At 42.6% G+C, this 16513-nt stretch overlaps 1 protein-coding gene across 2 annotated transcripts in view; it reads right to left on the bottom strand.

Annotated features, from left to right (window-relative positions):
- Positions 1–16513, bottom strand: part of RELA (RELA proto-oncogene, NF-kB subunit) — a 116103-nt gene that overhangs the window by 59369 nt on the left and 40221 nt on the right. For both annotated transcript variants that reach the window (XM_075837307.1, XM_075837306.1), the window contains exon 2: positions 1541–1704. In XM_075837307.1, the coding sequence (XP_075693422.1) occupies positions 1541–1704 (164 nt within the window). The remainder of the gene's footprint in view (positions 1–1540; positions 1705–16513) is intronic.

The raw sequence follows: 16513 nt of genomic DNA on the forward strand, positions 1-16513 counted from the left end.
CTCCTACATAAGGAGATGGGCGCTATAATGTAGGAGACAGCAGTGGTTTTTATTTAGAAAAACGATTTTTACCACGTTATTAGATATTTTTACTTTATGCTAATTACTTTCTTAATGCCCAACTGGGCGTGTTTTTACTTTAGACCGGGGCGTTGTACAGAGGAGTGTGTGACGCTGACCAATCAGCGTCATACACCTCTCCATTAATTTAGTCAGCGCATAGGGATCCTGCTAGATCACTATGTGCGGTCTTATACTGTAATATTAACGTTACTAAAGTGTTTAGACAGTGAATAGATATTCCTTCCAGCCAGGACGGGATGTCTATTCACAATCATGACACTTCACTAACGTTGGTGCGGGACTTACAGCAGAGCATGCGTAATCTCGCTGTAACCTGTCATTTACAGCGTGATCTCGCGAGATTACGCTTGCTCTGCTGTAAGAACCAAAGAAACATTACCGAAGTGTCGGGATTGCGAATAGAAATCCCGTCCTGGCTGGAAGGAATGTCTATTCACTGTCTAAACACTTCAGTAACGGTAATGTGTTAGTATAATACAGCACATACTGATCTAGCAGGATCCCTATGCGCTGAGTAAATGTAAACTATATTTTTATAGATCAGGCATTTTCATACGCTGGGATACCTAATATAAAAATAAACATATGTGATCTAGGGAAAGGGGGGTGATAGATATATATATATATATATATATATATATATACACACACACACACATATATATATACACACACACACACACACACACACTCTTTATTTTTATTTAAAAAAATGTACTACTGTTTTTTTAGCCCCCTTAGGGGGCTTGAACCTGCAATCATTAGATTGCTTATGCCATAGACTGGAATATCACAATATTGCGGTCTATGGCAAAATTAGTGCATTGCTATTGAGACATGCCACAGACAGGTCTCAATAGCAATCTTCCTATAGCAAGGCTTAGAGCATTCACAAGGCTCTCAGCTGGTTCCCGCGATCTCACCGCGCGGGAGCCGGTGCCCAGCCCCGAAATGAAAAGGGGCCGTAAGAACCCCTCAGGTGCCGATGGTAACATCGGACAACGGCATCTGAGGGGTTAAATGCTTACGATCAGAAATTGTTCTAATCGCAAGCACTGACGCCGGGTCCCTGCTGTGCAACACAGAGACCCGGCGGCTATGGCGCCCACTCTGCTTCAGAGCAGGCACCATTTTAAAAAAAACTTTCCTGACGTAAATAAGCATATGATCAACGGGAAAGGGTTAAACCCTTATGTCATCTGGTAACGTCATTGGCCATCTTAATGGCTGAGTCTAATGTTGTGGAAGAAACGTCGGATTTCGCTGAATTTCTGAATCTATCTGCTGAATCTTGTTTCAGCATTCTGACAGGACATCACCTCTGCCAGAACAAAAAAGTCCACCACCTCAACCCTGATACACAGCGTACAAGATTTAAAAAATTCACAGAATGCCTGCAAATCCGTGCAGCTTTACGCAAACGCACACCCCTCAAAAAACAGGAACGAGTACTGACCTTAATAGCGGGATGAGTTTTCGTTGTATCGGCACTTCGCTCTCCAGGAATGCTTCCAGCAGAGCGTCCCTCACACTTGTACCGAAATCTCATACCTCGTTGCTTTGGTTGTTCAATAATCTCCACATATGGAATGGAAGGAGGCACACCTTGGCCCGCATGGACTGAATAAAAAATAAAAAACAGGATATTTTAACTTTTTTTGTCCAGTTCATTTGGGGGTTGGGACACAGACAGTAGGTATATGCAGTTGCCATTAAGGAGATTTGACACTATAAAATAAAAAAAAAGGGTGACTCCTCCTACAGGATATACCCTGCCTACAGACACTAAGCTATTCAATTTGTCTGCAAGTAGGAGAAGCAGATACAAGTCAAGATAAGTACGTCAAAACACTAGCGGAAATTTCTCAAACTGACAACTGTAAACTAAAACCCTTGATACCAAATGGGTGCGAGTAGTGTCCCCCAAAGAACTGGACAAGGAAAGGTTTTTACGGTAAGTACTTAGAAAATCCTGTTTTCTTGTTTGTTACATTGGGGGAAACAGACCGTGGGACGTCCTAGAGCAGTCCCCCGAGGGGTGGGAACAGAACATGGTCAACTATTTCACGGATGTCTGCAAGACCTTGTGACCTAGGAAAGTGTCTGCAGAAGAAAAATGTGTGAACCTGGTAGGATTTGACAAAAGGTGTGCAGAGATCACGTGGCCGCCTTGCACAATTGAAGGCCAGAGGCATGATGGGTTCAAAAGGAAAAAAAAAAATATACAAATAAACACACACACACACACACACACACACACACACACTTCTCAACTAATTAGAATATCACCAAAAAGTTGACTTATTTCAGTAATTCAACTCAAAAAGTGAAACTCATTTGTTATAAAGATTCAGTACAGAGAGTGATCTAGTTCCAGCATTATTTTCTTTTAATGTTGATGATTATGGCTAACAGTTAATGAAAACCCAAAATTTAGTTTCTCAGAAAGTTAGATTATTATATAAGCCCAATTTCAAAAATGATTTTTAATACCGAAATGTAGGGCTACTGAAATATACAGTATATGCCCTCAATACTTGGTCGGGGCCCCTTTGGCATGAATTACTGTATCAATGCGGCGTGGCATGAAGGCGATCAGCCTGTGGCACTACTGCAGTGTTATGGAAGCCCAGGTTGCTCTGATAGCGGCCTTCAGCTCGTTTGCATTGTTGGGTCTGGTGTCTCATCTTCCTCTTGACAATACCCTATAGATTCTCTATGGGGTTTAGGTCAGGCGAGTTTGCTGGCCAATCAAGAACAGTGATACTGTGGTTATTAAACCAGGTCTTGGTACTTTTGGCAGTGTGGGCAGGTGCCGAGTCCTGCTCCTGCTGGAAAATGAAAGCCGAGGGAAGCATGAAGTGCTCTAAAATTTCCTGGTAGACGCTGCGCTGACTCTGGACTTGATATAACACAGTGGACCAACACCAACAGATGACATGACTCCCCAAACCATCACTGACTGTGGAAACTTCACACTGGACCGCAAGCAACTTAGATGGATGCCTCTCCACTCTTCCTCCAGACTCTGGGACCTTGATTTCCAAATGAAATGCAAAATTTCCATCTGAAAACAGGACTTTGGACCACTGGGAAACAGACCATTCCTTTTAACCCCTTAATGACCGCTGATAAGCCTTTTCACGGTGGCCACTAATGGGCTTTATTCTGATACAATAGCCTTTTCACGGCGCTGCATCAGAATAAATAAACAGAGCAGGGAGCTGTTAAATCTCCCTGCTCTCAGCTACCTCTGGTAGTGGAGGGCTGGGGACATCCCTGCTCGAACGTGTGTGAGATCGATATTAGTATCAATCTCACCCGTTTAACCCGTCAGATGTGGCACTCAATAGCGTGCACCGCATCCGAGTGGTTTTGGAGAGAGGGAGGGAGCTCCCTCTCATCCCACGGACACCCGGCGATAAGATCGCAGAGTGTGTCTCTGATGGCAGCCGGGGGCCTAATAAAGGCTCTCAGGTCTGCCTGTAGTGAATGCCTGCTAGGTCATGCCGGAGGTATATCCTAGCAGATGCCTGTCCGTTTTAAAAGGACAGGCAGTAATACACTGCATTACAAAATTATTGCAGTGTGTTATAAAAGCGATCGGGTGATCGCATATTAAAGTCCCCTAGTGGGAATAGTAAAAATAGTTGACTAAAAGTTAATAAAAAAACAATGAAAGAAAAAAAAAAAAAAAATGAAAAACCCACTTTTTCCCCTTACAAAATGCTATACTATTAAAAAAAAAAACACAATAAAGCAAAAAAGTTACACATATTTGGTATCGCCGCGTCCGTAACTACCCCGACTATAAAGCGGTTACATTATTTAACCCGCACGGTGAACGCCGTAAAAAAATTGAAAAATTGCGGTTTTCTGTTAATCCTGACTTGTGATAAAAAGTGATCAAGAAGTCGCATATACTCTAAAATGGTACCAATAAAATCTACAAGTCGTCCCGCAAAAAAAAAGCCCTCATACAACTGCCTCATGGAACAATAAAAAAAAAAAAGTTATGGCTCTTCAAATATGGAGACACAAAAACAAATAATTTTGAAAAAAGGTGTTTTTACGGTGTAAAAGTAGTAAAACATACAAAATCTATACAAATTTGGTATCTTTGCAATCGTAACAACCCGTTGAATAAAGTTAGTGTTATTTATACCACACGGTAAACTACGTAGATTTAGGATGCAAAAAAAGAAGTGTGGCGAAATTTCAGGTTTTCTTCTATCCCCCCACAAAAAAAGTTAATAAAAGTTAATGAATAAATTATATGTACCCCAAAATGGTGCTGTTAAAAAGTACAACTTGTCCCGCAAAAAACAAGACCTTATACAGCTATGTCGACGTGAAAATAAAAAAGTTATAGCTCTTCAAATGGGACGATGGAAAAACGTAAAAAATGGCTTGGTCATTAGTGCCCAGAATGCAAGCAGGGGGAAGGGGTTAAAGGCTTAGGAATCCTTTGCAAATGTTTTTTGTTGATTAGCTGTTGAGTGTGATGCCATGAGTCTACAATCTTGAACTTTTACCCAATATTCAAATTTGACAATAGAATTATTTTTTTTAGTTAAACAATTATTCTTTGAGTGATTACACATTGTTTTAATTTTTTCAAAAGTCAGGAAATATTATAAATTAGATTCTAATTTATAATATTTCCATGTGCTGGCCACTAGAGGGAGCAGTTCCCAAAATTGCAGCATGGTCAATGTGGTAAAGCAACCTCATTGCTTTATGCTGCAAATTTGGGGTAGGCAATCTCTCTAGTGTCCTCACACAATCCCCCCTCCCTTATTCTGGCTAGTGCCAGAAGGTGCTGGTTGAATCTTCAAACCTCCTACACTGTGTGCCGCCATTTTCTGTGCGAATGCACAGTGTAGGAGGAGTAGATACAGTGCTCAGCAGACAGTATAACACGAACATAATACACGAACATAAATTACCTTCTCCTGCCACCGCCACCACCCCTATTCCTTGCACCTTCGCTTCCTTGAACATATGGCCGGAAGCCGCGGCCGGAAGTAGTCATCTTACTGTCCGGCAGCGGCTTTCGGTCCACATGAAAATGGCGCCGGATTTCGCTCTGCGAACAAGCTTCGTTTTGGTCTGTGTGGGAGCGCCGCATGTGTCGTTCCCACACAGACGGCGTACGCTTCAGAGAATGGTATGGCTCCCGCTCGCATTCTCTATGGGGTTGTATGTGCCGTATTCCATCTCTGTACGTGTCGTTAATCGACACATAGAGATGAAAAAAATAAAAATAAAATGGCAACCCCCATAGAGAAGTAAAAGAACAAAGTAAAAAGTAGAACACGAGAATATAAATAAATACAATTTAGGTTATCATATTAAAAGCAATATGAGAATAATTAAAAAAAAAAAAAAAATTCATGACACCTTCCCTTTAAAAACTAAATTTTGGGTTTTCATTAACAGTTAGGGTATGTTCACACGGTAGCGTCCGTTACGGCTGAAATTACGGTGCTGTTTTCAGGAGAAAACCACACCGTAATGGCATGTGCAGGCGTCTTTTGCTGCGTAAATTACGGACGTAATTGGAGCTGGTTTTCCATGGGGTCCATGGAAAACGGCTCCATTTACGTCTGAAGAAGTGACAGGCACTTCTTTGACGTCGCCATTCTTTCTTTGCTATAATATATATATATATATATATATATACATATACACACACACACACAAAATGATATGTACTCTGATGCTGAATATTCAGTAAATCTGGTAAGCTGCCCAATTGTAGCGCTAGGATAGGTGGTGTCAACTTGAACAGCTGCAGTTCCCTATATGAGACCTAGGCCTAGGGTTGCACAATGCATCAATATATCGATATTATTTCGGTACCCTCAAACTGTTAATTCATATATTTTTCGATACTAAGCTGTAGCACAGCTTAATATTCTAACACATGAATTTAGTCACAGCAGGGCTGCGGCTGTTTAATACAGCCTTTGCCCGCTCCTGACAAGTGTGTGCACGCGGTCAAAATGATCTAATGCAGCTGGCGCTGCACTAATGAGAGGCAGCACTGGAGACAGAACATGGCAGGCGCAATGCCAAACTCACCTATGTTCTGTCTTCACGGTCGGCGCTTATTAATGCAGCTCCGGCTGCATCACATAATGCGGACAGCGCGTGTGGACGCATACTTGTCAGGAGCGGGGTAATGGCTGTATTACACAGCCACAGCCCCACTCTAACGGCGGAGATCAGAGAAACCGCTGTTCCCCGCCGCTATTCCCTTGAAGTGGACCACAGCATTCAAGGCGAAAGTGAGAAGGGGGATGCCCCTTGCATTGCATCACCGGAATCTCTTACGGTCGACCAAACGAGGCGGAAAGGGCAGACGCCTGCCCCTTAGAGGGAGCTGAATGCCAAGCTGTGATACAGGACACCTTTGCAAAATGGAGGGACTTCTGGACAAGGAAAAACGCAAGGGGGCAACCTGCTTTCCCCACACCAACAAAGGATGGCCTTCCATGTAAGAAGGTAAATGAAGGTGGCTTCCTAGCCTTAAGAATAGCGAGGATAACATTCTCTGGAAACACACGAGTCATCAGAACTGCAGCCTCAAATCACACCGTTAAAGGTAGCGACCTCAAAATTCTGGTGGAAGAGGGGTCCCAGAGACAGAAGGTTGGGACAGAGAGATAAAAGCCATCGGACGTCAGCCAACAGGGACACAAGGTACGTGTACCAACAGCGGCGCAGTCAATCTGGGGGCTACCAGAATGCCAGAAATCCCTTCTGCCTTGAGCCACCGGAGAAGCAATGGCAGAGGAGGAAATATTTATAGGAGACTGAAGTCAGGCCAAATATACCTTCACACATTGGAGATAAGGCGAGACAGATCAATTAGTTCATCCAGAGGAGGACCTGAGAGCAGGCCATTACTGAGTTAGCGTGCCCATTCAGTGATAGCAATGCTAACCCAGACAAATGCAGAAATTGGCCAAAGGGCATAGCCAGAGGCCTCAGAAGTGGTTTTCAGCAAAGGAGTCCACATGGCGATCCAGAGAAACTTTGAAGAAAGTGGAATCTGCCACTGGCAAGGTTGTGGTCTTGGCTAAACAAGAAACCGGAGGATTCACTGCTAGAGACCGCAACCATGCAGAAGAAATTCCTTCTTGAAAAGGGTAGAAATCATCTAGACTGCTAGCGTGACAAAATTTCTTGTTCGGGTGCTTCCATTCCTTAAAGGGAATGTGTCGCTAGAAATTAGTATTATTTTTTCAGTTAAACAATTAGTATTTGAGTGATAACACATTGTTTTATTTTTAATTTTTTTTTCACAAGTCAGGAAATATTATAAATTAGATTCTAATTTATAACATTTCCATGTGCTGGGCACTAGAGGGAGCAGTTCCCAAAATTGCAGCATGGTCACTGTGGTAAAGCAACCGCATTGCTTTATGCTGCAAATTTGGGGTAGACACACTCTCCTCTGGTGTCCTCACACAATCCCCCCTCCCTTCTTTTGGCTAGCGCCAGGAGAAGGAAGGGTTTGAATCTTCAAACCTCCTACACTGTGTGCCGCCATTTTCTGAGCGACTGCACAGTGTAGGATTAGATACAGGGCTCAGCAGACAGTATCACACGAACATAGTACACACATCACATACACGAACATAAATTTTTTGCGGGATTAGTTGTGCTTTTTAATGGCACCATTTTTGGGTACATATAATTTTTATATTAACTTTTATTAACCTTTTTGGGGGGGATTATAAAAAAAAACTGAAATTCCGCCATTGTTCTATGCGTTTTTAAATTGACGCCGTTCACTATGCGACGTAAATAACAGGTTACCTTTATTCTATGAGTCGGTACGATTACGGCGATACCACATATGTAGAGGTTTTTTTATGTTTTACGACTTTTGCACAATAAAAACACTTTTGAACTAAAATTATTTGCTTTTGCATCGTCGCTTTCCAAGAGCCGTAATTTTTTTATTTTTCCATCAATGTAGTGATTTTTTTTGGGCTTGTTTTCTGCGGGACAAGACGTAGTTTTGAATGGTACTGTTTTGGGGTACATGAGACTTATTGATTCATTTTTATTATGACTTTTGGGGGGCAATGGAAAAAAATTGCAATTTCGCCATGGTTTTTTGCGTTGTTTTTTTTACGGTGTTCACTTTGCGGTTTAAATTACATATTAACTTTATTAATGGAGTCATTACGGTCGCGGCGATACCACATATGTGTACTTTTTTTATTTTTTTACACTTTTACTAAATAAAACCACTTTTTATGGAAAAAAATGGATTTATTTTTTTACTGTACTTTATTAATAATATTTATTTCACTTTGATAACTGATTTTATTAGTCCCACTAGGGGACTTTACTTTGCGATATTCCGATCGCTGCTATAATGCTCTGGTATACTTCGTATACCAGAGCATTATTGCCTGTCAGTGTAAATCTGACAGGCAATCTGTTAGGACGTGCCTCCGGCGCGTCCTAACAGGAATATGTCCAGGGCAGACCTGGGGGCTTTTATCAAGCCCCCGGCTGCCATGACACCCCATCGGAGACCCGCCATTTCATTCGCGGGCCGCCGATGGGTGACAGAGGGAGCGCACTCCCTCTGTAAACAAAGTTAAATGCCGCGGTCGCTATTGACGGCGGCATTTAACGGGTTAAACGGCCGCGATCGAAGTAAACTTCGATCGCGGGCGTTGGAGCAGGAGCTCAGCTGTCATCAGGACAGGACTTAGACTAGGCTGACGTGAAAAGGCGTCAGCCTAGCCTAAAGCCCATTAGTGACCGACGTAAAAAGGCGTATTAGTGGTCACTAAGGGGTTAAAAAGAATACCCTCTAGTTCCGAGTGGGCTGGAAAAACAGCCTGAGAATGTTGGAGGCTGAAGGAGGGAAATGGAGTTGGTAGAATGTGCAGAATCAGTGACAAGTGTGTCACAGACAGCTCTAATTAGTACCTCAACCAAGGTGAGAACCTTTACCAACTTAATCAAAGTCAGAAATCAGACAATTCCCCAGACAGAACCTCTCTGGGGGGAGGGGGGGGGCACTTGAAAATTAAGGTAGGCGAAAAGATCTGGTCCAACCATGAGGGGAAGACATGGACGGGGAGTCCATATGAAGACGGGCAGAATAAGAAAGTCCAGCGGGCAGGCAGACATGCTACCTAAAATGAACTGAGCGATACTCAGTAGGTTATCAACCACCCAGAAAAAGGTATTGGCCTATTCTGGATCCGCACCGGTTATATCAGGGGCGAGCAATACTCGGGGGGGGGGGGGGGCTGGGTGGCAGGGGTGCAGAGGCTGCAGCCATTTGGCTAGGGGACCAGCATGATTCACGTATGGAAGTAGAACGACCACAAGGAAATCTAGTATTGCACTTGGAACAGGCATAATAAACCAACCGCAATGGTTGTCTGGCGTGAGGGTTCCCCTTTAGGTTGGGTTCCCAGTGAAGATTTTGCATGCGTTTTTTGTAGCCAAAACCAGGAACAGAACCTAAACAGAAGAAATATATAAAAAGGAAGGCCTTGTACAGCTAGGGTATGTTCACACGGGCTATTTTCAGCCTTTCAGGCCGTAAACGTCCCAAAAAACAGCTGAAAAAAATTGGAAGCAGAACGCCTACAAACATCTGCCCATTGATTTCAATGGGAAATATGGCATTCTATTCCGACGGGGCTTTATTTTACGCCTCATTTTCAAATAACGGCGTGTAAAAATATGCCCTGTAAAAAGAAGTGCATGTCACTTCTTGGGCCGTTTTTCATTGACTCAATAGAAAAAGAACTCCAAAAACGGCTGTAAAAAATAGCTAGTTGCTTAAAAAACTACTGAAAATCAGAAGACTTTTTCCCTTGAAAACAGCTCCGTATTTTCAGCTGTTTTTTTGTTAAGCGTGTGAACATACCCTCAGGTCCAGAATTATTTGGACAATGACACATGATTTGGGCTCTGCATGCCACCACATTGGATATGAAATTAAACAACGGAGATGCAATTGAAGTGTAGACTTTCAGGTTTAATTCAAGGGGTTGAACAAAAATATCTTGTGAAACGTTCAGGAATTGCAACCATTTTTCTCCTCTGCCTTCTCCTTTCAGGGGCTCAAAAGTAATTGGACAAATTAACATTACCATAAATAAAATGCTTTTTTTTTTTTGAATACTTTGTAGAGAATCCTTTGCAGGCAATGACAGCCTGAAGTCTGGAACCCATGGACATCACCAAACGCTGAGTTTCCTCCTTTGTAATGTTTTGTCAGGCCTTTACTGCAGCTGTCTTCAGTTGCTGCTGGTTTGTGGGTCTTCTGCCTTAGAGACACTCTGTCACCACATTATAAGTGCCCTATCTCCTATATAAGCAGATTGGCGCGGTAATGTAGGTGACAGTTTTTTATTTAGAAGAACAATCTATTATTACCATGTTATTAGCGATTTTAGCTTTATGCTACTTTCTTAATGCCCAACTGGGCATGTTTTTACTTTAGACCAAGTGGGCGTTGTACAGGAGGAGTGTATGACGCTGACCAATCAGCGTCATACACTTCTCTCCATTCATTTACTCATCGCATAGTGACACTGCGTTATTCACAATGTGCTGTCTTATACTGACACATTAACGTTACTGAAGTATCTTGACAGTGAATAGACATTCCTTCCAGCCAGGACGGGATGTCTATTCGAAATCACGACAATTCGCTAACGTTTGTGTGGGACTTACAGCAGAGCAAGCGTAATCTCGCTGTAACCGGTCATTTACAGCGTGATCTCGCGAGATTACGCTTGCTCTGCCATAAGTCCCACACAAACGTTACCGAAGTGTCGGGATTGTGAATAGACATCCCGTCCTGGCTGGAAGGAATGTCTATTCACTGTCCTTATGTAGGAGATAGGGCACTTAAAATGTGGTGACAGAGCCTCTTTAAGTTTTGTCTTAAGCAAGTGAAATGCATGCTCAATCTGGTTGAGATCTGGACATTGACTTGGCCATTGCAGGATATTCCACTTCTTTGCCTTAAAAACTCCTGGGTTGCTTTCATATGTTTTGGGTCGTTGTCCATCTGTACGGTGAAGCCGTATATTATTATTGATTATATAAAACTGTACATTCAATAGGTTTTGGTAAACAGCTAAAATGGCAAAACTTGTGTAAGGCCTCATTCACACGACAGGTTTTCCCGGCCTTTCATAAATTGGCCGGCACCCGGCTGCATTAGGAATAATAGACCCCTAATGGGGCTATTCACACGACCGAGAATAGGACATGCTCTATTTTCGGCCGGGTACCCGGCCCCCATAGAAGTCTATGGGGCCGGGTAATACACGGCCATCACCGGAATGTGTCCCGAGTGATGGCCGGGTTTTCCGTCGCTTGCGCTCTATCTCCTCCTCCTCACAACGCAGAGTGCATGTGAGGAGGAGTTGATGCCATTCGGACGAATGGCTACGCTGTACACTGTGTGGCAGGGCCGGGGTGTACAGCAGGTGGAAGGGAGCGCTGCGTCTGGCTCCCTTCCCCTGCTTGTTAAAAGCGCCCTGGCCCGGCGACACCTTCCATGGCGCCGCTAGCAGCTGCTGCTACTACTGTAGCGACGCCACTATAGCAGAGCAGGGAGGTATGTGCTAGCCCCACTTTAGCTCCTTGAAGGGGCGGAATCCCAGTGTTTTCGGGGATTCCGCACCTGGACAGAGCGCTTGATGTCTGTCCATATCTGGGCAGTGACATCAGGGGAAACTCCTGAAGTGGAATCCCCGAACACATGGGGATTCCCCTTCAGGAGTTGCCGCTGATGTCACTGTCCAGATCTGCCCGGCCCGGAACGGATGCAAACTTTATCTAAACTTTATCTAAACCGGCCGGGCAAAATGGACGATTTTACCGGCCGACACTCGGGCTCGGGCGGGACCCGGTCGTGTGAATCCCGCCTTACTGTTCAAATAATTCTGGACTGAACTGTAGGTCTGTTCTCCTGGAATCAAACTCTGGTTTTGGCCAAAAAAAAAAAAATCTGCACTGTGGGAACCCAGCCTTATAGGGTCAGACATGGCAGCAGAGATGGTTACATAACTTCACACTGAAACAGGAGGGAAAAAAAAAAAGCCTGAAGAAAAAAAAACAAAACCACAAAACCGTTCAGTAAGGTACTTCTATTCAGGGAGTAATGGCCGTCTCACCAAGCACTGCTAGAGAATTGCAAGTTCCTATAGGGAAATAACTCAGTGCCTGTAGGCTAGAGCACTTGTAGGAGAGTAGAAGCAGCAATGGCTGATCCTGCCCGCTTTCAAGATGGCAGACGTCATTACTGAGGAAAGAAAGCAGCAGCTCTGTTCGGGAGGTCCTGTGTCCCCAGCAGCGTCCGTCCTAATGGAAGACCGTAGGGAACAATGAAGCTACACCCACAGTGCGCTGCAATTGGCCGCTGGCGGTCATGTGAGGGTACCGGACAATGATAGAGGACCAATTCCCCATGAATGGAAAAAGAAAAAAAGCGCGCTGAAGCGCCATTGGAGAATAGAGGAAAGGTCGCAACCCCCGCCTGTGCAGTGTAGAGCAAAATGGCAACAACCATAGTGTAACAAAAAAATGAAAAAATAATTAGCGCTGTTGGCCTAAGCCCGACACACGGACCGAACACGCGCATCTGAATTAGGCCTTACTGTCAGTGACGTCACACTGAGTTGGAATACATTACACTACTAGGTAGTGTAATGTTTTCTAGCAGCGATCAGTGCTGCAGGTAAAAAAAGTGTAAAAAGTAAAAAAAAAAAAAATTATATACAAAAAAAAAGAAGTTCATAAAAATGTTTTACAAAAGTGTAAAAATAAGTCTTTTAGTATAGGAAAAAAAAACAGTACACATATTTGGTAACACTGCGTTCGTAATGACCCAAACTATGTTATTTTTCCCGCACTGTGTACACCAAAAAAAATAAAAAACGAAAAACAAATGCCAGACTCACTATTTTTTGGTCACTGCCCCTCCCAAAATATAGAATAAAAAGTGATCAAAAAGTCGCATGTACCCCAAAATAGTACCAATAAAAACTACAACCCGTTCCGCAAAAAACAAGCCCTTACACAGCTTTTTGGACTGAAATAAAAAAAAGTTATGGCTCTCAGGATATGGTGATAGAAAATAAATTTTATAGACAAGTGATTTTATTGTGCAAACGTCACAAAACAAAAAACCTATATACATATATCGCCGTAAGCATATCGACCCGCAGAATAAAGTAAAACTGTCATTTATAGCGCATAATGAACAACTTCGCTCTAAATAAAATGTAATAAAGTAATCAAAAAGTTGTGTACAAAAACAAACAACAAAAAAAAAACTACAGCTCGTCTTGCCAAAAATAAGCCCACACACCGCTCAAATCGACCGAAAAAAAAAAAAAGGTTATGGCTCTCAGAACAATTTTATTTTTTTAAACAAATATTTTTTCAAACAGTTTTTTCGAATTTCATCCTGCAAAAAATTTTATTTTCGGACCCCAGTACATTATATGGTACTTTAAATTGAGTCAATAGAAACTACAACGCTTCCCACAAAAAATAAGCCCTCACACCGCTTTGTTGATGGAAAAATAAAAATGTTATGGCGTTTGGAAGCCAGGGAGTGAATAACTGAAATGTAAAAGCAAAAAATGATCAGTCCTGCAAAGGTTAATTAATTTCTAATAAAAAAACAAACAAACGAATTTTAACACGTGTGGTATGGTCATACTCGGAAGAGATTGCGTTACAAATTTTGGGTGGCATTTTCTCCTTTATCCCTTGTGAAAATGAAGCAAAAAATGCAACATTTTAGTAGAAAAAAAATGTAGATATTCATTTTCACGGCCTAATTCCACTAAATTCTGAAAAAAAAAAACCTGTGGGATCAAAATTCTCACTATACCCCTAGAAAAATTTCATGAGGGGTGTAGTTTCCCAAATGGGGTAACTTTTGGGGTGTTTCCACTGTTTTGGTCCCTCCAGGGTAGGGATGCACGGTGCATCGAAACTTCGATACTGTGCATCCCTAAACGGTTCGATACCGCTATTTCCTGTATTTCGATACGGAGCTGCGCAGCCGCACAGCTCAGTATAGTAATACATGAATGTATGGGAGCGCGGCTGTGGCTGTGTAATTCAGCCACAGCCCCGCTCCTGAGTCATGATAAGTTTGCGGGGTCAGGATGATGCGATGCGGCCAGCGCTGCACTAATGAGCGGCGGCACTGGAGACAGAACATGGCGGGCACACTACAAAACACCCCCATGTTCTGTCCTCAGTGCCTGAACTGCCGCTCATTAGTGCAGCGCCGGCCGCATCACCTCATGCTGACCGCGCGCGCACTTCCTGTCAGGAGCGGGGCAATGGCTGTATTATACAGCCGCAGCCCCGCTCTATAACGGCAGAGATCAGAGAAACCTCTCGTGTCCGCCGTTATTCCCCTGAATGCTGCGATCACAGCTGACTGCAGCATTCAGGAGAAAATGAGCAGGGGGGATGCCCCTGGATCCCGTCACAGGGAATTCCTGTGACGCGATCGAGGGCCATACCATATATGGGCAGACAGCCGAGGGTCTATTGACGGACCCCAGGGCTGTCTTACCATATTTCATGTTGTTAGGACATACCCAAGTATGTCCTAATAACTGCCTGTGTGCTATCTGTCCACAGGCTAATGTACTGGGATATATCTGATATGTCTGTGTGCTATCCGTCCACAGGCTAATGTACTGGCACATATCTGATATATATATATATATATATATCTAAAAAAAAAAAAAAGTCGATTTTCATTTTCACAGACTCACTGCAAAAAATGTAGCTAAATACCTGTGGGGTCAAAATGCTAACTATACCACTAGATAAATTCCTTGAGGGGTGTAGTTTCCAAAATGGGGCCACTTTTGGGGAGTTTCCACTGTTTTGGCACCACAAGACCTCTTCAAACCAGACGCGGTGCCTAAAATATAATCTAAAAAAAAACAAAAACGGAGGCCCCAAGATCCACTATATGCTCTTTTGCTTCTGAGGCCAGTGTTTCGGTCCATTAGGACACTAGGGCCACATTCGGGATATTTATAAAAACTGCAGAATCTGGGCAATAAATATAGATTGCGTGTCTCTGGTAAAACCTGAGAAAAACAAATGTATTACAAATGAATTTCGCCAAAAAAAAAAAAAAAAAAAAAAAAAAAAGAAGCTTGCAAATTTGGGGTGATTTATTGGGGGTATTGTAATATATAAGGCCCTCAAAACCACTTCAGAACTAAAAACTGGTACCTGTAAAAATAGCCTTTTTAAATTTTCTTGGGAATTAGCAGAAATTTCTCTCAAGTTCTAAGCCTTGTAACATCCTAGAAAAATAAAAGGATGACATAAAAGTAGACATGTGGGAAATGTTAACTAGTGACTATTTTGTGTGGTATTACGATCTGTTCACTCAGATCCATTTAGAAAAATGCTAATTTTTGCAAATTTTCTCTAAATTTGTGTTTCTCACTAATACATATTGAATTTATCGACCAAATTTTTCCACTAATATAAAGTACAATAGGTCAGAAGAAAATCTCAGAATTGCTTGGATAGGTAAAAGGATTCCCAAGTAATTACCACATAAAGTGACGCGTCAGACTTGAAAAAAAATAAAATAAAATCGGCTGGGCCACAAGGCCAAAACAGGCTGCGTCCTAAAGGGGTTAAATTTTTACGCAATACTGGATTGTGTGGAGATCTTTTTAAAAAAACGCAACAATGTGAAAATCATTGAACTACAGTCAAAGTATACTGGATGATGGACCCGTCCAGTACAGAAATACAAGGCCTCATCACAACATATGCATTCACGTTGTCTAAGACCAAACTTTAACCCCTTCCTAACGTATAAAGTATGGAGCAGGCTCACGGGCTTAGCGCACTCCATACAACGCAGGTGTCGGACGTATGTTACAACTGACATTTCACTGTAGCGAGCGGGATCACGCTTGCTTAACCCTTTAGAGGCTGTGGTCAATAGCAACATCTAAAGAGTTAGAAGGGCAACCACCTCTGACAGCCCATCAGGCTCCACTGCAACACGATCACCGATGGTTGGCATGGCAGCCTGGTGAAGGCCCCAGGTCTGCCATCTTTGTACGCCTATTAAGCCCTACATAAATTAGCATTGCAGTATTTAGTGCTAGCAATGCAATAAAAAAAAAATATATGTATTTTAGTTTCATGATTTTAAACAGATTAAAAAGTTCAACCCCCCCCCTTTCCACCCTAAAAAAAATAAATAGTATAAATATATATATTACACATACACACACCTCAATGAACAAAAAGTCAATTTCAGGAATTCAATTCAAAGAGTGAAACTCCTATTATATCTAGATGCATTACACAAAGAGTGATCCATTTCCAGCATTTTTTTGACAATTAT

This window comes from Rhinoderma darwinii, chromosome 9, assembly GCF_050947455.1.
Source record: "Rhinoderma darwinii isolate aRhiDar2 chromosome 9, aRhiDar2.hap1, whole genome shotgun sequence".
Taxonomy (NCBI): Eukaryota; Metazoa; Chordata; class Amphibia; order Anura; family Rhinodermatidae; genus Rhinoderma; species Rhinoderma darwinii.